The sequence below is a fragment of the Hypoxylon fragiforme genome (assembly GCF_022984875.1).
Source record: "Hypoxylon fragiforme strain CBS 206.31 chromosome Unknown GGS25scaffold_3, whole genome shotgun sequence".
Lineage (NCBI taxonomy): Eukaryota > Fungi > Ascomycota > Sordariomycetes > Xylariales > Hypoxylaceae > Hypoxylon > Hypoxylon fragiforme.
The window spans coordinates 163471-187938 of NW_026054758.1; the positions used below are offsets into that span (position 1 = coordinate 163471).

At 45.8% G+C, this 24468-nt stretch overlaps 2 protein-coding genes across 2 annotated transcripts; both read right to left on the reverse strand.

The window, feature by feature from the left end:
• Positions 1–16135: 16135 nt before the first annotated feature.
• GGS25DRAFT_513199 (peptidase family M41-domain-containing protein) lies at positions 16136–18721 on the reverse strand (the record flags this gene model as incomplete). The annotated part of the gene is made up of 2 exons (XM_049262859.1): positions 16136–16591; positions 16655–18721. 2 exons carry the CDS (start codon positions 18719–18721, stop codon positions 16136–16138), a joined length of 2523 nt encoding a protein of 840 aa, XP_049118438.1.
• An 864-nt stretch (positions 18722–19585) lies between these two features.
• Positions 19586–23633, reverse strand: GGS25DRAFT_158867 (glycerophosphodiester phosphodiesterase GDE1). Its single transcript, XM_049256473.1, has 4 exons — positions 23459–23633; positions 23185–23379; positions 22996–23114; positions 19586–22932 (listed from the first exon to the last, which is right to left on the reverse strand). Exons 2-4 carry the CDS (start codon positions 23199–23201, stop codon positions 19706–19708), a joined length of 3363 nt encoding a protein of 1120 aa, XP_049118439.1. The 5' UTR covers positions 23202–23379; positions 23459–23633; the 3' UTR covers positions 19586–19705.
• Positions 23634–24468: the final 835 nt, after the last annotated feature.

Sequence of the window (24468 nt, forward strand, 5' to 3'; positions counted from 1 at the left end):
TAGTTAAAAGGGCTAGTCTACCCCGTTCGATTGCGATGAGGTTACATTGAAGCCCGGCAGACAGCCCTGTATTTACTTATATACTATGACTACTCTGGTTACTTGGCGCCGGCATATCAGGAGATAGATAACGGTACTGAGTGCAGGAAGCACAATTGTCTTGTGATGATCCCTAGCGATCCCCCGCGATGATGAAAGTGGCGTTCACTCCTGATGTGCCGCATGCACATATGTACCTACATACAAGCACTTACATCTAGCCTAGATGGGCTGATAGGTAGTAATTACTACAAATGACAAGAAATTTGGAGGCGGGGTAGGTATTATCCCTTACGGGACATCGAATGTCATGAGTAACATCGTCGCGACAATATCTAGCCTATGTAAGCATCATGATCCTTATGGTATCACCTCGTGATAAGATATCCCGGTGCCGAAATAAATATCTTAGGTAACTTAAGTTCATTATCCGCGATAGACGCGTTTAAAGACTCAATGTTAACTAAAAGCATACCGACTAGTACTAGCTGTGGAGGTTAACCAACCGATGAATTTCATGACTCATGAATGAATATGAGAATGAGAATGAGATGAGAATGATCAATGTGTTTGAAGTGAGTTAAAAGTTGTTCTGCCAACACCAAATAGAACATCAATAGAACAAACACCAACAGACATCCACTTGCGCATCCACTCAGCTTCTTTGAAGTTTTGAGATTGACTACGGATTTCTTCCATCCGGCACATGAATTAATAAAAGGAGCCATACTAGTTAGTGGTATAGCTCGCAATTCTTAGAGTGGGAGTCCTCCCAGAAGTTTGTGGTTTTCGAACTTATCTCACCTAGGTATGAAGCCCACCTCAGATATACCACCCCCAAGTTATAATTCGATCGACCTGCATGTCAAGCTACCCAGCTTGGTAAAGTATATAATCATCAATGTTACCGGAATACACTAGTAGTGAAATTAGTGAGGATATAAGCATTAGGAATAGGCATAGGCATAGATATAGGCAATTAACAGAAAATGAAGAGCCGCAACATATTACTACCTACCTATTATCTACGAGGTATTACCTACTACTGCCTAATTAACCTCCAGCGATAAAGGTGCGATTCCTTGTTGCACTGCAGAGACTCACAGACCATAAGTTCGCCCCGCCCCGCGTTCTATTTGGATGGTGGAATCAGGTGGATAGATAACTAGATGTCGCAGTGGATGCGTGTCAAAATATTTGGTTTTCATTTCCTCGCATCCTCGGCATGGTGAGAGGTGAGATTCCACAACTGGTGACAACCGGCCGGTGACAGCAGAGTGGATGATGTTCTACCCTAGTATGCCGGACACCTAGAAATAAAAAGTAAATTACCAAGGTAACTAACCCTTACCCATTCTGTCAGGACTCAGAATGCTAAGATTATCTCGCGACAGAAATGGATACAGATACAGTTATCTCCATACACGGTACACACTACAGTGACTACACACATATCAGATGCTCGCCTCTCATACATAGTTACCCAACAGTTAACTAGTAGTTATGAATGAGGCCGCTATTTGAACCACTTTATTCTAATTAGGTTCCATGAGGGTCTCCATTGTGTAATGCAGGAACCAGTAATCAAGTCCTTTCTCTGGCCAATCAATAGCTTCCAATATCTTCAGCCGCAAAGACACTTACCCCTAATCAGTCGCCATCCCCGCGATCTAGTAGCCTTTATTCGCTAATCGACAGCAAACATAGGTAAGTTCTGGCATCATGCTTATGATACTATGCCATTCGCGGTCGGGACGAAGCCGATATAGGTCAAGAAGGACCACGGTATTCATGACTTTTAGCTCCTGTCACTAGAGAGGTATGGATTCGAAGTTTTTATTTCAGCTCCTCATTGTCGTCCGACACTATTATCCAATGACCACGATAGCAAGGCGGGTATGATAGCTGCCTACGATAGCCTACTAGCATAGCAATGCGCCCAGCCATCAAGGTAACTATAATATATTAACCAGGTATTAGGCTCTGGAGAATTCATGCCTGGATGGTAGAAAAATAATTAAAGAGGGGGCTTTCAGGGACATAGGACGAGTAGTGAACCCGCCAGTGCCAGCCAGGACGGCGACAACAGGAGCCCGGATATCGCCTGTGCTTGACGGGTTGTGGGACTCGTAGACTAATATAACTTGACCTGTCTCACTATGTTAGCAGTTCCCACCGTGGACCCCTTCACAAAAGAACCCGGTTAGAAATCTTATCGAAGATGGTCCCCGTACGTGCGCGCGCGGTCCGACAAGAAGATCTAGTCTAATCTCCAGCAAACACAGATCGCCAGAATGTCGAACCATTTCTCCGTCACTCATCTTTTTTTCCTCCTCGAACTAAAAAATCAACCATGTTACGGCAACTAGCGACTCCGGTACTACATAGGACTGTAGATAGTCTGACAGCTTCTACTATAGTACTAACGTACTTTCCTTAGACAGACACATTACATGGACATACGTCGACCATGTACCTAGTAAGAGTAAGTGTGTGTAGTTTCTACATGGTGGTGTCGAGTCTTGCTGAATATGTATGACCAGCACCAGGAAGTCGTTACATAATTTATCACTACCTTCGGCCTTTGCTACTTTAACTAGAGGCCTTTAAGAGAAGCTACTACATAGTATAGGCAACCATCGCGTTAATCTCACCAGACGAACAGTAGGTAGGTACTAGGTATCCTACCCCTGACTACCGCTTAGGGTTGCGGAATGTATTATTCAAACGTATTATTCGCGTATTATTCAAATATAATATTGCATTTTATTATAAAATGCAGTGGGTCCGAAATGGAAAAGTGGATCGGTACATAAGTGGAGTAAATTTTGCACCAAAATTTGGTGATATTACCTAATTTTACAGGTATCTAAGGCGCGCAAATCTCGATATGTCGTTTAAGTGATCCGGCTGAACTACATAAGCTTTGAAGATTGCGTTGGACTTTGATCATAATGTGCTCGAAGAGCATGATCAAATGGGCGCCTCATTACATAGGAAAAATGGTAAAATTTCCCATATATTGAAATTCAATTCGAAATATTTTTCCCATATTATTTTAAGTGTTGAAAGTTTGTTTACATGTAAGTATATACTAAGTGTATTAGGCTAGGGTGGTCACGTGACCCACTTTTGAATAATACGGTATAATACGCATTTTACAGGGGTTATGAATAATACGCGCATTTTATTTTAAAGTGCGCATTTTACGCAACCCTACTACCGCTACCTCAGCCGAATGGCTTAGAGTGATTAAAAAAAACGGTAGCGCTATAAAAGACCTAGCCAGGGCCAGGAAGCAGGGGGGCCATATGCTGGACGCATGCGAGCCAGGATCTTTTCATGGATTACCGGCAAGGGGTCTCGTGGGCTTATTTTCCTCGTCTCCACACCGTGCGCTAGACGTTGGGCTCACAATGAGGATTCTTGAAATGGGATAAGCGGCATCGACAATCACGATATTGGATGAAGGTGCTCTCAACACCATCATAAATTTGCCTACCTAGTAGTTGCCTAGGTTAGTATGTAAGGTAGATATGTACCTAGTATATTCCGACTTTGAGGTAGCGACACAGCTACTGCTAACTGGGCACTCTCTTCCCCTTTGTACTTTTCACGTCTAAGGAGAAGTGAAATGTGTAGTCATATCTCAGATTTGAACCATTATATTGTAGTCGTGTACGTAAGATTACAACTCTCCGAATATTCTAAACGATGTACCCAATTACAGATTTAGAGTAATTAGAGTACATCCATAATTACATCTGTCAGAACTTTAGGGCTCTTTTGGGGTTACCTATTTCTTGTGGCTGGAAACCCGTAAATACGGTACTATGTAGATCCTGAATCCTTCAGGGTCCCCTCACTTTAATATCCGATTGTCAAAACTTGCCGAGTCGCCCACCTGCCCGGAAACGGTCTCATACATACCTAGGTACATGAACTACAACAACATTGCCTTGCTTGTTCTAGATCCGTTCATCCATGTCGTTAAACCCCAAAGCAAGAAGAGAGTTGAGAAATATAATTAAAAAAAAACCTGCAGCTTTGATACAAGCAAAAAATCTTGATAAATGGTATGTATCTTCGTAATGGTGCTCCCTCGTCACTTTTCAAGGTTGGCAGGAAGAAGAAGAAAAAATACCGAAAGAAACTCCAATCCCGAGTATTGTCACATCGCTTAGAGTAACGTCAGATATCTTAAATGATGTAGCTTGTTCTCCACACAGAGGGCTTGCTCCGCTCATTATCTACGTACCTCATCTCACGATGTAACTCCAAAACGGGTGCAATTTACCAGGATAAGGGACCACGAGACAGGGAATATCGTTACCACGCTGACTACACCCAAGGGAGACAAGCCCGGGGTGAGAAAGGATGGATGTTCATCATACCTAGGTACTAGACCTGTGTTTTTGGCATATCGTTATGGCCAAGGTTAGTTGACTGTACACCATGTTCGTACTATGTAGTTAGTTAATAGTAGGTAGTTAATACATTTTCATACATTTTCACTGCCAAAGTTGGATGAAACATTTTCCCAGTCTCACCTTTGCCAAGCTAAGACTCAGGATATCTGAAACATACTGCACCTCTGCGCCCACGATATCCTCACTTGTATGGGTTTCTCGTGTTTCGTTTCACTTGGGGGGTTTTTTTCCACCATCTTTTTTTTGTTCTCTCTTTCTCCCCGTATGATGTAAATTGTCAAAAATTGTTAGTGGGTTAGTAAACACCCTTCTTCATTTCAACCAGATTTCCACCTTGTCCCCAATATTCTTCTCGGGAAGTAGAGTGGCCGACATCACGTAGATCCAAGAGCCATGGAACTCACTCATGATAGTTCTTAAACCAAAGCCTGCTGGTCCCCACGCCGCCCTATGTACCTACGTATTGTACAGTATGTTTGGAACTACTACCTATTAGTCATTACTAAGGTAACCAGCGATAGGTAACTCACTAGGTACCTAAATATGTAGTAGTATCCGATCGGACGTTTTCTATATCGATAGGTACGTATTAATGTGTAAGTTTCCTACCCAGCTACCTAACTTCGTGCTCTGGATAATAGGCCCTGGTTATTTAGTTGCCGCGCTAGGTAACTATTTCTGATCTTGTACAGAAATGGTCATAACAGAGTCTTCAACATAAACGAGTCTGCACTATCATCGCGGCATCCATCCCGTCAGTCCCCCCTCGTCCCTAGATACATGAGTAGTCCAAGGGAATAGCATGCATACACACCTCATAAATGAAAGGCTTCTGCACCTCAGCCAGGCCCTGGTGGAGCCTCTTTCGATGAGGGGTTATCTGGTGACCGTGGTGTTGAGAGATTCAGCCGCCGATCTGCCCCGGATATGGGTGCTGTGTGGACTCACATCCCCATAATGCCAGTCTTGATTGCATAGGTAACGATGCCTTCGAACTGGTCCAGACCGCGCCCAGATGCTGCTGTCCTCTTTTTTTTCCCGTGTAAGCCAACGATTTTCCAAACCCGGCATACCATTCAAGGTTAATAGCGACGAACATAGTCCAGATAAAGCATAAACTTCATGCATAGGCGCATAAAGGGCTGATCACGGGACGGAAGACCAGCTGCAACGACCCGGACGGCGATGCAGATAGCCGAGTCTTGACCTATCAGTCACAAGAAGGGTATTGTTTATAATAGTACATAAATAACGCCACAAGCCTTGGACTTTTCGGCTCAACTGGTGAGAACAAGATAATTTTTTGCAATGCTTACTTAAAATTTCTACTAGGGGATCAAACGTGGATTGTGACCAACGACCGCAGGCAAATCCAGACAGTGAAACGAGCAGAGAATTGTGTTAGACGCTACATACGAATGCAGGTAGCTGGAAGCTGGAGGTGTCTTGAATACTTACCTGGATAATATGATATAGGTACAATACAATACAATACAAGTACCTACCTACCTACCTACATACCTACCCAATACCTACATGTAGTGTAGGTAGGTATGCAGTCTGGTGTAGGGAGTGCTGCAGTCGAGTGGGGAGAACGCCTCTTTCCGGGGAGAATTCCGATGCGGCCCTTACGAGCCCCCTAGTTGTCTTTTTTGCTGCGGCTTTTCCAACTTTGTCCATCGTTGGATGCATACCAAGCGTAGGATTCTAATCCAGTCCACCCCCTCGGAATTCTTTTTTTTTTCATATGTACATACACACACCACTGCACATGATTCCTTCACAAAAAAAAAAAAAAAAAAAAAAAAAAGAAAGAAAAAACTTACCAACTAACTGGGTGTGTGCTTTAGTCTCCTATTCACGGAATAATAAATGGAGGATATTCCTTGCAATGGCGTCGTTTCCTCTTCCCCGCCGGTACACTTTCCGACAGAAACTTATGCAGTGTATCACTGGTGTCATAATGTCTGTTCCATGCAGAGGCCGTGTGTTTGTGACGCGATCCTCCACGCAAGTTGCCGATTTGATATAGTTCACCTGCATACTATTGTACTTGACAGGACTACACTAAACCACCTACAGACAGGTAGGTAACTAACAAGTCGGGGGTTTTATTTTTTGGGGTTATTTCTTTCTCTCTCTTCTCTTTTCTTCCTTCTTTCATTTGATAAGGGGAGATGACATGGAACTTGAAGAGGAATGGGCCTTAACATACCCATATTATTACTTTTCCCCTGCGCGCACGCAAATGAAATACACCTGCATGGTGAATCGCCTATCCCCTTCCTGTCCCTTCTGCCCGAAATGTTCTTCTCATCTCACCCGCCCCTTTTACCCTATTGCGGCAACGTCCTGTTCATCACCAGAATCAAGACTCTTACCTCTCCACCTAGGCGCATTCGGAGATATATCATCTCATATTATTGCAGTACGCCAAAGCAACTTGCGACGAGGGAAGGGAACTTCGCGGAGACGTGCAGCAGTTCGCAGCAGCCGGTCGATCTCTACATTCCTACGTTCGTACATACATACATAGTACCTTACCTGTATGGATGTATGTAGGTACGGTGAATCGTCTCCGCTGCTAACTACCGTCGTGGGGCCAAGGAGGTATATCAGGCGCAAGATATGATTCTTGCTGTCGCATTTAATTAAGACGCTATTCCAACCATAGTTGGCACCTTGTTTGCAATTGGTGGTCCAGAATGATCCAGAAGCCTTCACTTTCCCTAACCCAAGTGTACATCTGTTTCTACCCAAGCTACCCAGCTAGGTATCAGGTGGATGAAAAAAAAGGGGAATGAAAGGGGGAAGGCTAATCCATTTTTTCACCCTTTCTCTTCTAGAGGAGAGACGAAAGGAGGAAAAGGAGCAAATAGAAGTCGAGTCACTGGTGAGGAAGCCCGACGTTGGATCACATATGCAGGTCCCAAGTTCAGGGGAATATGATGTATCGCCTCACTCACCTTTTGGGTGTTTTCCTCCCCACTCCCCCCCAACCTCGGGACATCCCAATGGCAAAGTAAGATGTGACCACAAAGTCCGGGCTGCATCTTTCACTCATCGGAAGAAGTCTAGTTCGGCGGCAGTGACGAGAACGGCTTGCGACAAGCTCACAGTTTAAATAGGGCGCCATTCAACACGCAAAGAACGAATAGCGCTTTGCGATTTATGGTAGCGATGCGATGTAGCTTACGCAGATTTTCGCAAACATCTACATATATGGTATATATGCTTCTATCCTACCTATGCTACAGCGCTACCTTACCATCGTGCAGCATGCACACATGCTGCACATGCTTCGGATTACCAACTCGTCAGACCGAGAGAATTCTCAACCCTTTTCATGCAGCTTTCAAAGGATCGTGAAAAGCTTTTTTCCTCGCGCACACTTTTCTACCTAGGTAAGGTAAGGTAAGGTATCTTACTACGAGGGCGCAACCAACTAACATTAACAATGATGAGTAACCTACTCCGTACCTTACCTCACTTTCATTGCAGGCAGAATTCATAGGCAAAACCACACCGCTTATTGCAAATCTGACAGCTTCGGGTCCTGCAGGTCATTATACAGATAGGTATGTCAATTAACCCAGGGGTGGCCGCGAACAGACGTCTCTGGGCGGTGGCGAGTAGGCTACATGAAACACAAATGCGGCCACCTGCATGGCGATTGATACCGTTTTACGGATGAGGATGGACTTTTCTAGGTCCTGCTATCAATAAAGATATCTAAATTCCTCAGGTATGTAGTTAAGGTGGCTATGTATTATATTGTATTGTATTGTATTGTATTGTATTGTAATATGATGCCCTTTTCTATTAACTAAGAGGTCTGGCGTAGCAAGACGAAACGGGAGAAACAAAACGCGCTCAGACGTGCGAACTGAACTGGTCTAGATTTTATTAGCACTTGAACCGTTTACGACTTAGTCTTGCTCAATTTTTTTTTTCTTGTCGGTTTTCGTGAATGCTGTGTTGCTATCTCTGTTCTTCGAATGTGAATTGTTGCGACTTGTTGCTCGATATGAATCGGTTGAATGTGCAAAGTTTATAGGAGGCATCATGGCTGGCTGGTCTATTTCATTCCTCACGTGAATATCACGAAGACTTCACTGGAAACTAGTCAAACCCTACGCGTTCTATATATGCTTACCGTGCTGTGAATGAGAGAGGGCTCTGTTTGTAGCCTGACTCATGGTATCAACACTACATCCCTATGCTGATATCCCGTAAGAACTTTTCCTATATATCGCGACTCCTCTAACTTTGAAGCAACCAGCAGGTAAACCTTTCACGTGAAGAAGTCTATAACCCTTACGATATCCATCTTTATGGCCTACCTAAGCTGCGAGGTTAGAAATCAACTTATCCCACTGGCGCTGTGAAACACATTTCTCATCCGAACGGAACCCGAAGAGCATACCTCCCAAGTACCGAGCCAACCGTCCATAAACACCAGTAACCGAAACGTGTCGACTATGTATCAACATGAGACGAAACATCATCATCGACTCGGCGACTGTTGTCACTTCTTCTAAAATATTACCTTCCCTAATTATTACTACAAGTCTGTCACGATTGTTGCCAGCCTGACTCAAATCCCCTTCTCATATATCCAATAGCGATGAAAGCCAGCAATGACTGAAACGAACCTGCTCTACCATAGACTTATCAACGTACTCAGATAACTAACACAAATGCTTTGTATTGTCAGTGAGTTATGATATGTTGTAGCTATCTCTTTTCATTCTAGGTAGGTAACCCCCCTATTCCGCTAGGTGAACAGATATATACATATTATCACAAAGCGCCCCGAAACATATAAATAGCGAAAAGCTACTTCTACCTGATACAAAATCGGAGTCAGCGTCGTGTATCACAAAGGGGACACCCATCATTGGTAAACAGATATCATCCTGCATTGCATCACTAGCATCTACACACACTTGAAATACACCACAACCAGATAAAACCACGGCTGTAAAGCTTGAGGTAATGCCTAGGACATGGTCTCATGCTTCCCAAACTGCTGGGTTAGCCATGCTTCCATATCATATCATATCATATCATGAATAACGAACAAACATGCCTCCATCCTTCAAGCCCCAAACCTCTGTTTTCCCCCTTCGCGATCTTGTCTTTACGTCACGTCTGCATATAAAATGCAGTTAGCTGTATCTCACCGTAAAAGAATGCATGATTCGTCCGTCCGTTCCAACGGCAGGATGTCTCATGCGGCTAACTCGATTCCCGAAGACATTCTGTCACCTCTTTGAGCCTTGAGGAGCTTTTTTATCACAAACATTGATGGGTACTGCCGACATCAGATCAAGCCAGCCACTATCTCACTACACCCACACACCTGCCTAGAATTATACGAAACGCTAAAGACGCCACGCTTTTTTCTTCCTTCAAAGGGATGAATAATACCATTCGAGTAAGAATCTAGAAGGCACGACGTATCATATCATATTTGAAAGATGATAGATGCAGCACACAGCATCTGTATCATACAACATACAGCATGTAGTTACTTACTTACATATCTAGAGCTGTCTACATACCTACACTATGCATTTTTTTTTACTTATGTATTATGAAAATGAACTTTACCTACCACTAACCTCCCTAACAGGTACCTACCTTAGGCGGTGACTACTTGGTAAGTTTTAGCACATCTTGTTCCAAATAATGTAATCTGTGTATTTTAGATCTCCCACTAACTAAAAGCACCTAGATATGGAACGGGTATCGCGTGATATCCCGTTGTCTAGGGGCTTGTACTAGAGAGGTTACGGAGATCTCTTTTGTTTACGTGGCCTCAAAGCGCGATCCCAAAAGCAAATGCTCGTAGTATATCTCGTAGAGTATCTACTTAGATACGAGAATTCTCTTCATGATGTTTTCTAGAAACTTGTTACTGTGTAAGTAGGCATGCTGAATTAGATGATTAATGATCATGTACAAAAAAAACGATTGTGTGCCACTAAATGAAATCTCACGGATAAGTAGGCTAGACTCCCAAGACTGGCTGGCAGAGCCCCTTAACAGAGCCAACTATCGCGCACCTCCCTCGTACTGCTAGCTCCTCGCGCCGAGGAAATAAAAAGCGCTTAGCATCATAGAAACACCGCTGTTCCAGACACTTGGTACCTACCTACCTACCTACCTATCGTGCCTACGTATTGTATTGAGGCGCATCGTTTATTCCAGCAAATGAGCAAATGTGACCAAATCTTGTGTTGGTCGTCTTCCGATCCCCCCTGTCAACAGCCAAGGTCTGCCTTGTCGCCCCAACAGCGAGAGTTGCCCTCCCCGTCAGTACCTACTCGCCCAGCCAGGCAACGCAAGGGAGGATGCGGACAATCTTCTCCTGAATCCAACAGTAACCACCACTCTTCCCTTGCTGAATGAATCCGGGGGTCCGGCACTCGGTTTTGGGTACCCAGGTAACGACATCGGTACCAAAACACGTGTTACATCGGCGCAGGACCTCGTACTAGAGAAGAAGGACTTGATATCATAACTGAGCCCGGGGCCTTGGCCTCGGTGCCTGCCAGCATGGGAGGAGAGAGGGTAGGTAGGAAAATTAAATTAGAGCCATGTAACTATATAACCTAGTATCATCGTAACTTTCAAAATACGGTGTGGACAAAAGAGTTTGCAAGCCTATGATCATTGATGGCTAGTCCGAATATAATTCTGACCCTAGAAGTATAGTAAGGTTAGGTATGTAACCCTAGGTAGGTAGGTAGGCAGAGGCTGGTGGATCTTTCTTTCTGGGAAATACCGATTAGGGAGGGAGAGCCAGACCTGTCTGCTTTACGGATCTCTTCTGAGCGTTCGGGTTTATACCATGCCCTGACGCCTGGCCTTGTATACACATCAGTGGAGGCTATATGTGCAAAAGTGACGGGTGGATACTTCATCGGCCGCTCCTGGTCCGCTGAGGATCATCTAGAATAGGAAGAACGATGAACAACTTTCTGGATCGACTTAAGATTGGACCTACGAAAAGCCCTTCCCAGGGCAGGAGCCCCATCAACTAACCTCAGGTTCGCCGGAGAGAGCGGTAAAGACCATGCAAAATAGGCATGCTCCACATCCTTCTGTGTGGAATTCTAGAAGAAGCCTAAACAGAATAGTCTGATGATGGTTGTTCATGCTATATGTGCCTGTCGTTAGGATGAGGCACGATCTAGGTTGGCGATGACACCTCATCGCCCCTTGCCCCCCCTGTGAAGGCTCTGCCGAAGTGGCGAACGTGAATTTCAGACCCTCAATACGTATAGCCTTGTCAAGTCCATCCCATCCTTCTTGAGGCTAGGTACTATTAGCAGCATCAAGCGGTTGTAAGATTTTATTCGCTTTGACCGCTAGAGAAGCCTACCTACATCCCCTAGCCTGCTACTCAAATGTCACCTACGAGGCTAACGCCTTCTGTCCACCTATAACGTATATCCTATATGGCTTCTGTCTTCGGTACTAGCCAGCCCTGGAGGCTTATCATTGTCTCAACCGGACCAAACCAGAAAGACCAGGAAACGAGAGAAGCTCGAAAAGGGGATAGTCACCGCTGACTTATTGTCCAGGAGATATATACTACTAGGAAGACGTGTTCCATGAGTTCATCAGCCTGCCCCTGCTTACGGAATATACCATCTCCTTAGGTATAATTACGATATTAATTCTCCTCATATTACTCCGGTTTACTCGATGGGTACTACAGAGGGGCTGTGGGTGGGACGAACATCACCTTGAGTCAGAGAACGCCGGAGACTTTTCCGGCCTAAGCTCAGGAGCAGTCTCAGTGATGCTATTGATGACTCGTTGGAGCAGCAGCAGATAACTAAGACGAGGTCAAAGAGCACACACATACACAAAAAAAAAAGCTCCCTAACGCCTAGCCTATCCATGCTCCCGGTAACTTTAGCAGCGGCATTCTTTCCGGCGTCAACAACATATAGGGTACCCAAGTATTAATCATTAGCTGCTCTTCCCCCTTTTGACGCAAGCCACGAAGACGGATAACACCGACTTCAAATCATCACAAATTTGGCAACTCGTATCATGGAAGATCTCATGACGCTGAGCCCCCCCTAAACTAAGACATCAAACGGTGGTCGTCAACTGGCCATAGAACCTAGAGACATTGGCATCTCATCTGATACCTGGGCACAACATACCGCCGAATTGGCCGGTAGTTGGGTTGGCGACGATCAGGGAAGGATTGGTGTTGTGGTTTCGTATTCTCCTGCGGTCCCCTTTCATTGTGCTCAATTCCCTTGTTGTCTTCTCTTTCTAAGAGGCTTAGCACGCTGGGCTTGGAGAGATGAAAGGGGAATAAACCAAATAATGCAATGTAATCATACGGGTATGAACTGGCGTTGAGCGTAGATTGTAGTGTCTGGTAGCATACGTTAAATTATCTCCTTACGGTGAGCAGGCCTCTTATTGTGGAGGAGAGGACAGGTGTTGATGCCCAATATGTGTGTAGAAAGGGGTTGACTCAAAGTAAATGAGTGGCAAAATATACTCACAGTCAAATGTTACTTGGAGAGAATTAGCATCTTGACATAGTTCAAGTCTGTGATGATAGGGTGTAGATTGGTTGCTGTGGAAAATAGTTTGATATGCACAATAAAGTTCAATTGTAGCTGAATGGAACATTTCTGACTGTATTTGCAGCACCTAGGATAGGTACAACAGCCATAATAACTATGAGGAAATAGCATAATATACTTCTAGGCTATGCGAGGCTTTGAACATGCTATGTAACAGTATCAACCTTATGGAAACAGGAGAAACAAATAATGTGCACTCTATATATCTTAGACTATGTAATTAAAACCAAGATTAGTACTATGTTGCTTGAACTAATGTACTGCCAACGACTGATTCACTGATGAAATCTACTACTGTCTCTGGCCCTAGGTAAGTCGTGACACGTTGGATGCAATGGTTTATGTGTTTATCGTTTGTATTTCGAGGCTGTATCCTCGTAGGAGTTGTAACATTGTAGTTAGCGACGCCATGAGCACAATCCAGAAGTTCTCATCTCACTGTTCACAGTTCAGTGAATGGAAGTATAGAAACACGGGAACATTTAGTTTCGATAGTTTTATGAAGAGCTCTTTATGAATACAAAGGAAACGAGGATGCAATACCATTTTGACCAAGTACACGATGGTAACTTTGTGACTGTTTTCTCTACCTTCTACTTCCCCATCTATTTACTTACCTGCAGCGTTCTGGTTAGTTGACTGGCTGGATGGCTGGCTGGTACATTTAACGCCGTGGTAAGGGGCTGGCCGCGCAGCCTCCTTAAAGGTATGCGGCGTTTAGAGTTACTCTGATACTATATACACGAGTTCTTGCTTTACTGTCCCCATTGTCTCCCCCAAGTCTGAGATGAATCGTAAAAGTAGAATAATTCCTCAAATTGAAATAAATTCTCCCAACTTCTATCAATCTTATGCATGGATTCATTGGATGAATTATAATGATTCTCGCGAATATGGGGTTCCCGCAAAGGGACGATTAGGTACCTAGGTAGTTAGGAACGATGATAGCCTCACGGGAGCTTTGTAAGGTTGGTATTGCTTGTTGACTTGGGCGTTAAGGGGGCCTATGGATATGTTGTCTTCCTACCTAGGTACCTAGGTAGATACCTACAATGGTCCTAAATAGGCACGTAAGTAGTCGACTTTTCAGTATTGACGTTATCTTGAGTTGGCTGTGAGTAAGTGGTATGTTGATCTAACCTAGGTGCCTACCATATTGTCTGCTGCCCTTCCTACGCAGTTTATACGTCTTTTCATTATGCTGATTGCCGACTTACTGGTTAACATACTTAGTAGGTAGGCAAGCTTGCTAAACTCTTTCACTGAGCTCTAGGACTGCTGGTCGTTAGTATTGGATAAGTGTTACTTTCCCTGTGTTAGTTGGTACCAGAGTGCAATAGCTGAGCATGATCTCACCATTACATCGACTATTCTCAATATTGTAGGTAATCATTTCTCTCAATTTCTCTTAATCTCTATCAATCGTACACCTGGAACTAGTTAGTATTCTTCCTGAATGAATAGAACTGTTCCAGAATACTTACCCAAGGGTTGAGAAATCCCCAAAGCGATTGTGCGTGGCTCAGGGGCATCTACCATAAGACATACATACTTGTATGCATGTACGTATGCGTCAACCTAACTCAAACTTCATCCGACTTAGAAGAGTCGATAGGTACCTACCTACCTACCTAGTAGGCATGCTCTCGAGTATAGAAGCTATCTAGGCCCATGCGTACATACCTACATACCTACCGTAGCGAGAACCCCCCATCCATCCGTTGGAATCATTCTAAACGCATGGAATAAATCCACGCATCCCAATGATTGGATTACGAGGAGGTCGTTCTTGACGGGATGATTCCTCGGGTTGAAGCGGCCTCCCGTTAGACTCTTGACACCAATTACTTCGCTATTCACATCGTCCCATCTAGCATAACTCAGAAGACCACATGCCGAAACATACCTAACATTACCTAGGGAGACAAACCTACGTTAACTACAACACGCTACCTAGTAGATTAGTTAAGTAGAAGACACACACACGCACACTCACGCAGAACAGTCAGTCAAATTTACTTTTAAAATATGTATTTAAAACCACCTGAGGTTAGATGTCTACCTAGGCACAATAAAGAGTTGCGAGTTCTCCCCCTTCCCCCCTTTCTTTCTCAACCCCCCTAGATCCCCAGATCCCAATCAGCACCAAACGCCATCCATCCATCTATCCACCTTCCCTCACTCCCCCCTACCACTTTCGTTTTATACAAATATCTACGAAATGTATATACAAAATACCTTAGGTTGGTAAGCACGGAGTAGCGACCTTGCCTTGGTACCTAATCGTCCAATCTAAGCAAGTTGGGTAGGTACAACGACATACGAGCGGCTATGTACCTAGTTTATATGTAGGCAGTAGATAGACAGGCACTCAAGCAGGCAAACCCTCCCCAAACACCCTCCTACAATTACAACTCATGAAAACACAAAACATAAAACATAAGAACAAGCTGGGTACTTTTTAAATTCTCTCTTTCTTTTTTGTGATTTTCCAGTGCGCCTACCTACCTACCTCCCTACCTCCCTAACCCAGGTGCCTACCTATCAAAGTACAACTTGTACGCACCTCATCTCATATAACACATACACTCAAGCTGGGATGGGCGAGGACAAAGAGAAGGGGATGTTTGCTAATGATGATTCTCTGCGAGGAGGAAAGAGCCCGCCCAAATGTATGTATGGGAGGTAGCACTTTTATATCCATCCAATTCCATGCCATGCCATCCCAGCCCATCCTGACCTATTCGCTCGCCTCGGGATATTGCCAGCATTCCGTGCCCCTACCGACCTATAGCTCCTCAGGCTACAACTAAACGTATCAACGCCTCCAGTGCCCCCCTGCATGTTTCGCCTCATCATCAGATATGTTGCATAACATTGCGTATTCCTCGTGCGGCAGGAGCCATATAACGTTGATCAGCCTTGAACCCCCTTATCTTATGCCTACTGGGAGTATATTCCCTCCTGTATTGTCTCGCCTAACTCTCTATAAACGAGGTCAGGCTCCTATATCATATCGTAGACAATGTGTAGGGTAGATCATCTGTCGGCCTTGGGAGCGAGTCCACCTGGTGTCGGTGGAGCAGGGGGTGGTGGTCCTCCACCGCTCTCCCCTGCCCCTGGAGTGGGAGATGCTAATTCGCCCGGAGCCGGAGGTTTAGCAGATGTTGGGACGATCATGGAGCCTTTGGGGACGGCGATACGATTAGGTAGCGGTTCACCACGGATGACCTTCTCTACTTCCTCTTTGCTTAAAGTCTCGTATTGGACGAGTGCCTGTGCCAAGAGATCAAGCTCTTTGCGATGAGTTAATAGAAGTTGACGAGCGCGCTCGTATGCTTCATTGAGGGTGCGGTTAACCTCGGACTCGACTAGCGCTCTGGTCTCACTACTCAATGTGTCGTATCGACTCCTGTACTCCATATTACCGAGCTTGGCAGACATTCCCAGGCTGGCGACCATGTCGAACGCAACAGCAGTAGCCATTCGAAGATCCTATTTGAAAAGTGTTAGTAAATATTCAACCGATGAAGGATATATGCGAGAGATGGTTCTTACCGATGATGCACCACTGGTAACTTGGTTGAGGCCATAGACAATCTCTTCCGCGAGTTTCCCTCCCAAGCACATGTCTATCTGAGCTAGATAGTTGGTGATGGTGTAGGAGTACTTGTCTATTTCTGGGAGTGATGCCGTGTGGCCAAGCGAATTAGCACGAGGGAGAACAGTGACCTTGTACAAGCTTGCACCGGACCCTTTCGTTAATAGGCTGACAAGTGCATGGCCTGCTTCGTGATACGCGGTCATCTCCTTTTCCTCGGCACTGATGACCATGGTCTTTCGCTCGGCACCCATGATGACTCGATCCTTGGCCCAATCAAAATCCTCTTTCCTGACAAGTGACGCCTTTACTTTGCTCGCATGCACTGCAGCTTGGTTGACAATGTTTTCAAGCTCAGCTCCAGAAAGACCGGAAGTGCCTTGGGCAATAGCTTGGAGATCAACATCCTTGGCAGCCTTGATTTTCTTGGCATGGTGCAACAAGATAGCGAGACGGCCGCGCACATCGGGCAAATCAACGGCGACATGACGATCGAAACGGCCAGGGCGAGTAAGGGCCTTGTCAAGCGCTTCAGGGAAATTGGTCGCACCGATGATAATAACACCGCTGGCCTGGTCAAACCCGTCTAGTTCAGTAAGAAGCTGGTTGAGAGTCTGCTTGACATAAGCTGCATCACGCGCGTTGCGGCGACCTCCAATGGCGTCGAGTTCATCAATGAAGACAATGGCAGGAGACTTGGATTTGGCGGCAGCGAAAAGATCACGGACCCGCTTAGCGCCGACACCAACGTAGACTTCGTCAAATTCGCTACCGGACATGTAGAAGAACGGAACACCAGCTTCGCCAGCGACGGCCCTTGCTAGGAGCGTCTTTCCAGTACCAGGAGGGCCAACTAGCAGAATACCTTTGGGCAACTTCCCGCCTAACTGAGAAAACTTTTCGGGGTTACGCAGGAACTCGACCATTTCTTGCAGTTCTTCTTTCGCTTCGTCAGCACCATGGACATCGGAGAACCGAGTCTTCTGGTGCTCAGCCTTGACTTCACTGTCGACTTTGCCGCCGGGTCGCTTGAACAGACTCAGAGCTTCGATGAGCATAGTCACGAGAACTAAACTGAGATACGTGAAAAAGCAAAACCATAGAATAAACTTGACCCATCGGAAGAGGCTACCACCGAGCGTTTCGTCGACAACCACGTGAAGGGGCCCATCCTTGCCTCCAGAAGCCGTGTTAGCGTTGGAGACTGCCAAGTTACTGCCGCGAGATCGAGCAGCCAGGGCTTGAGTAACGGCTTGAATCTGGGTGGGGGTTAGATTTCCGGGTAGGTTTTTGACCGTTTGACTGATACCATCATCTTGCATTCCCTGTACAGTATTTGGAGACAACATGTTTAGCGCCTTTTGATATGCCTCGGTAGCAGCGACATTGGTAGCAAAACGCCCGGACTGGTATCTTTCGATAATGATGGCCGGCATGTTTGCTTTTAGCAAAGCCTGATAGAATGCATTCTGGGCAGTAGCGCTAGTCGGGTTCCTGTTGGCAGATTCCTCCATATGAGCGAGCAGATTCCTTGACAGCCCACCAGTCTGGAGAGACCTTCGCTGAGAGATAGCCATCTTCGAGAACGGGCTCGGCAATGAACGAATAGCGGTTAACGTAGACATGGATCGAATCGGCAGGCTCTGGCGGTACAGACGATGCACTACCGGGTTTGAAGCGAGGAGAGCGGAGCGCGGCATAGACGAGATAGACGAACGAATATCGAATGGAGTGGGGATATGATTTTGCCTAGAGACGAGAGGTTGGAGAGCGACATCGTGTTGAGCATCCCGTAGAAAGTCGGGAAGTTCAAACTTGGGAGACGTTGAAGACGGCTTTGGTTGGACATGCGCCGTTTGCGAACTCGAATCGACTTTTTGGCTCTGTTTGGCCTGGGGCAACCTCGGGTTCAACGGGGGTAGCGACGGGGCTCGGAAAGACATCATCAGGGTACCCATGATGGATGGCCATAAATCCGTAGTCGCCGCCGCGATGCCCGGCAGAGCTGACGTTTGAAACGCCATGGCGACTAGTGGTATATGCGCGTGTCGCCAGTCAGTCGAGGTCGAACACTACTTGGCTTTCGGTTTCGATGTGGTGTTGAGTGAAGAAGAAATATGCGCAAGGATAAGCGGCGGTGCCACGTTTGGTAATAAAAACGCCACCACCAATTACCGCATAAAAAGAAGAAAGAAAAAAAAAAAGAACTAATCTAGGTTGATAAGAAGGGAAAACGGAAGAGCGATTAGCTTCTAATTGGTAAATAAGGAGGAGGCCGCATTCTCCTCAGACACAAGTCACTGTAATGAGATATTCAGATAAATGAATGAGCGAGGGTTGAAGTTGAAATGACTAAGTGAATAACAAGGCAGGTAGTAGGCCAATAGGTCCCTAGGGGTATCGGCTAGAACCTCAACGAAAATTGCGGCGAATCTTTTTTTAAGGTTTGTTAAGGTCGACATTGATGATCCCATCGGCAGGTGCTGGCCTTACCAATCGGCCGGTCTTCGGCGAAAGTTTAGCCCCGGATATCTTAACATTCTTTTAGACGGTAGTTTAGTCATCAAATTGCTCAAACGCCGCACGCTTTATGTACCTATACATAATGTCGTCATGAGCAATATTACTAGGTTAGGTACATAGTATCTCTACATCTTGATATTATACCTTTGTAGTATAATACCTAGTAAACCAAAACGCATTATCTACATATGTAGAAGATTGCAGACATTCGCAAATAAACGTGGAGGTCGTACTAGATACGACTAAATTGTGCACAGGAAATCTATTATATTGCTAATTCTAGAGACTACGACTCTTTATCAGCTGCCCAGGCACTTGATATGTACGTAATGTACGCCAACCATCTATCAGTCATCCTTGGTTAGTCCTCGCCGGATCGCCAGGACGTTGTCCACGATCACCGCGTCGATACCTTCTTTGACTTGCCGCTAAAACACGAATAACACATTAGTCTCATATTCACAAGAGTATTTCCGATGAGAAGTTTATAATGGACTTACCTGCACAAGAGTAGGGTCGTTATTCTGGACCCCGTAGCTGACACAAACCAAACCTGTCTGCTTCACAACCTTTACCAGCCGAGGACTGTTCACAAACGGTTCCGCGTTGCTCACGATTCCAAGCAAGTTCCATCGACTAGCAAAACGAACTGCCTCCTGTAAGCTGCTGGCTCGGATGTCGCTGACTTCTTCGGTGCCCGCATCGGTTAGGAACATGATCGGAATGCTTGGCTGCTTAAAGCTGAGGCAAAGACATATATCGGGGTTGAAACTGCTGAAGATGATATGCCGGTTGGCGGTCATGTCGTAGACCTTCGTCAATACTGTGTCGCAGAACGAGTTAAGCTCAATGGCATAGGTGTCCATGTCCTCTTTCTCGCTCTCGAGCAGCATGGGATACTTCATCTCGATGTTAAATCCCACGTTCTCGGGCACTTTCTTGAAGAGTTCCTCGAGCGTGGCAAAGGGAGCTTGAACGAAGTTACCGCGAGTATTGGCTTTGTAGCCCTTCTTCTTGAAGTTGAGTGTATACTTCATGCGTTCGTCAAGATTGTCATTCCCCTTCTTGGCCAAATCGACAGAGAGGGATCGTTGTCTTGTCCCGGTTTCCTTTGTACCGTTGCCATTTGTCTCGTTCCTCTTCAACTCAGGTGGATCTCCTCCGGGCCTCGTTTTAGACTCATTGTTGATGTGAAGGAATTGCTCGAGCGTCAACGTATGCACTGGCGCATCTATACCCGTCTCGCTCACTAGAAAGTCATGGTAGATGACTGGGACATGGTCTTTGGTAAGTTGAACATCGAATTCGACATAATGAGCCCCTAGATTAGCCGCGGCGATAAAAGAAGAGACCGTATTCTCGCCTAGTTGAAGTGATTTGCTATCAAGGAAGTTCTTGCCGAGGCCACGGTGACCAAAAACCATGGTGGAAGACATCTTCCTCCAGTATGTCTGCTGTGAATTGACCTCCATTTTTGGATGCGAGAACGGTGTGATAATAAGGAAGTTAAAGTTGACGGCCCCGATAACTTCAAGGTTTGCACCCATGATCGGGACACACACGTCGCCTTGGAGATTCATCCTCTTGGTGCCAAGCGAAGGGCGAATGGAGGATAGCAACGCAACACCACGTCCTACTTTGTTCTTCTCGTTTCCGGAGTAAGTCGGCACAATATCAAACAGTAGTCTGACGTTGGAAGCGTCCGAAGTAGTAAACAAAATCGGCTCGGTGGAAATGTTCTCGTGCACCGGCAAATCAATGATTGTTGGCTCTCCAGTTGCGCCTTGTGCAGACACCACGACAGATAGGGCCGTGTCAAGCTGGTTCGTATGTGCTTCTGCTAAAGGAACTCGATCGAGCTTAACGGGTTCGATGTTCTTTCGCATATCCATAGATCCCAAACTAACCATGACAAGGCTGCTATCTTTGAGGTAGCGGTGACCGAAAGATTTAATCGGTTCGGCGATTCGAGTGCTGCCGTCTGATCTTCTGTCCTCGAGGGAAGACGTTTCTGGGGGCGTAGGTGGGGCAGATGGGGTCGCCTGAGTGTCGTCTGCGCTGTTGACCACCGGAATAGTGTCTGTAAACTTCGCGAGGAGCCTCGCAATTCCTAGGTGTCCTCTCAGAGCCGCGTGCTCCTTTGCTGTCCATCCAAAGGAGTCCATCTTCCCGACTTCTGCTCCTGCTTCAACTAATAGTTCCGCGACAGGAAGATGGCCGTCGACGGCCGATATATGTAGAGGAGTCCAGGCGAACGACTTCTCAGCTAATTCAAGATTTGCCTTTTGCTCGGCCGAGCCCTCAAGTAGGATCTTAGCGCACTCTGCGTGTCCAAACCTAGCAGCAATGTGCAATGCTGTCTCGCCAGTCTCATCTTGCCAATTGATGTCCACTCCAGCCTCTACAAGCATTCGCACGATAGCAACGAAATTCGACTTCGTAGCCAGAGCCAAAACCGCACTAGACTTTGACACAGGCTTCCTTGGGGCGCCTTCGTTGTGAGTCGGACCTTGCCAGTTCTCCCCCTGGAGAAGGCATTGAGTAGTCAACGGGTGACCACCAATGACCGCCAAGTGAAGGGGTGCATTCCCTTCTTTATCCTGCCACTTAGGTGCATCGATTCCATCCTCAACGTTAAACTGGCCCCACTCCTGCATTTTCGCCATGAGCACCTGGCAGAGAACGACGAAGCCAAACTGAGCAGCATAATGTAAAGGAATCCGACCCAAAGAGTCTTGAGTCGTGAGTGCGCATCGCTGCTCCCCCTGTAGGTTATCTAGGAGGTAACACAAGATTTTTACCGTTTCGTCGTCCTTGCTCAACAGTTTGGGGCCTGAGTCGTCACCATTTATTGGCCGTGTGACCGTTGAGCCGTTGGCTTGTGCTGGTGCAACGTAATGGTTATTGTAATGAGATTTTATCGGTAGTGAAACCGCATTGGGCTCCAGATCGCTTGCTAAAGATGATTTACTACGTCCAATGTATATGACTAGACGGTGGATGCAGTTGCGTTCATTAATGTCTGCTGGCTCGTCCAATGTCTTAATTTGCTGTAAGAGATGTGTAATGCAATCTCTTGAGCGTGCTGTGATAGATCGTTGAAGAAGGCTTAGAAGCATTTCTTGGGAGGCCTGTTCTTGTGTCACAAGATCTTCGGATTTGAGACTATTCTGCAACGTTGTGACATCGTCCTTGCGTATGGCAGCATCTAGCTTGTCGAGGACGCCTTGTGACGTATTCAGCATGGCCTTGGCGGTCACCCTTCCAAGCGAGCGTACTGAGCGCGTGGACATTTCGGACATGGCATCGTCAAAATTTTGGGCGTCTCCCAGTACCGAGAGCCATTTGTTAATCTCATTTATGAGCCTTGCCGTGGTAATATCCTTGGCAAACGGCTGCGGATCGACCTTGGTTGTGATATATCGCTCCTGCGTAGTGGTGTTGGGGACCTTTTTGTCCAACTTCTTCGTGATCTTGACAAACCCTCTGCGGTTGATTTCTCCGAACCACTGTAGATTTCTGAGCTGGTTTCTGAGCTCAAGCAGAGCTCCCATCAGCTCCTCAGTTTCTTGGTCGTCTAAGTCTACAACTACGTCAGGGCTTCTGCCATATTTGTCCTCCAATAGCTTGATACGGCGGTGGGCCTCGGCGAACTTCTTATTATAAAAGGAATCGACATCTTCGAGGTTACGGTCCAGGGCGAAAAAGAACTCTGTTAGGGATTATGTTAGGGGATACAACCGGCATCGACATATCGTCGAAGAATTTAGCCCACCTGCTAGATCAACATTCTCCCCTGCATTCGCAGTATTCGTAGCCGCCTTGATCAGCTTCTTTAGACCCTTGTAGTCGATATACGAAGCCGCCCACTCGGGGACTTGGTTACGGGGTAAACTGCAACGAACTGTGAGCTGTTGTACTTAGGGAAGCTGTATAGTGCTGAAATCACATATGTGGGACTTACTTTCTTCCAAACTTCATATTTGCAATTTCCCGTCCGGGTTGCGTGTGTGAAAGAGGGAACGCGACAAGATTCGCGGAAGGAGGATTAGGATATTTCTGAGATTAAGTCGAAGGTAGACTCTAATCGAGTAGTGAAAAGCAAGGTGCTTGTTTATGTTTATCTGGGTTTGTAGTTAAACTAAATTGGGCGAAGTGGCTGATGCGTCGTGAAGTTAAGTATTAGTTAGTTTGATGTTGTTGTTTGATCAGAGGTGTTACACGCCGTAAGCTCTTACACTTAAGTGACCAGTGACCCTAGGTAGCACGGTTTGTTCTATCACGACTGTATGAAGAGAATATATGAGTGGATAAGGATATAAAAATCTAGAACATCAGCATGGTGATGTGGTCGGTGGATCTCACGAATAGCCAGTCGACTGTGTTTCTTGTTGTCGAGGGCCAATATTCGGAGCCATTGATATGTATCAGACTCAGGGATGGTAATGACCACTTTCCTCGTCTAGGATAATGACGAACATAAGAAGAAGAAGAAGAAAGATCTCAGTACAAGGTAGATAGGTAGTAGGTAAGATAGTAGGGGGGATGAAGAGATAAGTAACCTAGAAGTAAGTTGAGTAGGTAAGATAGTAAGATACGGGTGGCAAGCTAAAGACAGATCGAACTTATTTTTTTTTTCTCTTTTCGTCAAGCTTTCTCTCAATGACACTACCGGGACCCGTATTAGAATGTTTCTAGGTCCCACGTCCCATATGTCACTGTGCTATTTGTGGAAGAGTCTGGGGGAGTACATTGAAAGAAAGATGAACATTGAAGCTTGGAAATGTCCGAAGCACATGCGATAGAAGATGCAGCTGTACCGTACCTGGCCCTTGTACATGTGTAGGGGCTTACATCCCTAGTATTTAGCCCCATGCCGGACCCTTCACGCCCTAAGTTTAGCTCCATTGCTCGCTGAAAGAACCTAATAAACCCTAAAGCATGCCATAGACGCTAACTCCGCTTTTTTAACTATCTCGTGGGCGGTGAAAGTTGAATTGAACGATTTGAGTTTTTCTTCTTGGGTTTGTAAGAGAATCGTGGGATTTCAATGGCCAGTAAATCCTTGCCGTGGAGAGACGTGATGTTGTTCCTGATATCTGATTGGTCACTGGAGGCCCATCTAAGATGACCCACCAATATCCACTTTGGTGCAGTGGGTTCCAATTATGGTATTGTACCTACTAGGTAACTACTCGGTACTTATGTACATCTTCCACCCAATAACTTTCAAATCTTCGAATCTTGA

Excerpts from the sequence above, each read along its gene's own strand:
- GGS25DRAFT_158867 (XM_049256473.1), bottom strand. Across the intron at positions 22,933-22,995 it reads GGAGAATGTTGATCTAGCAG|AGTTCTTTTTCGCCCTGGAC; the intron begins GTGGGCTAAATT and ends AATCCCTAACAG.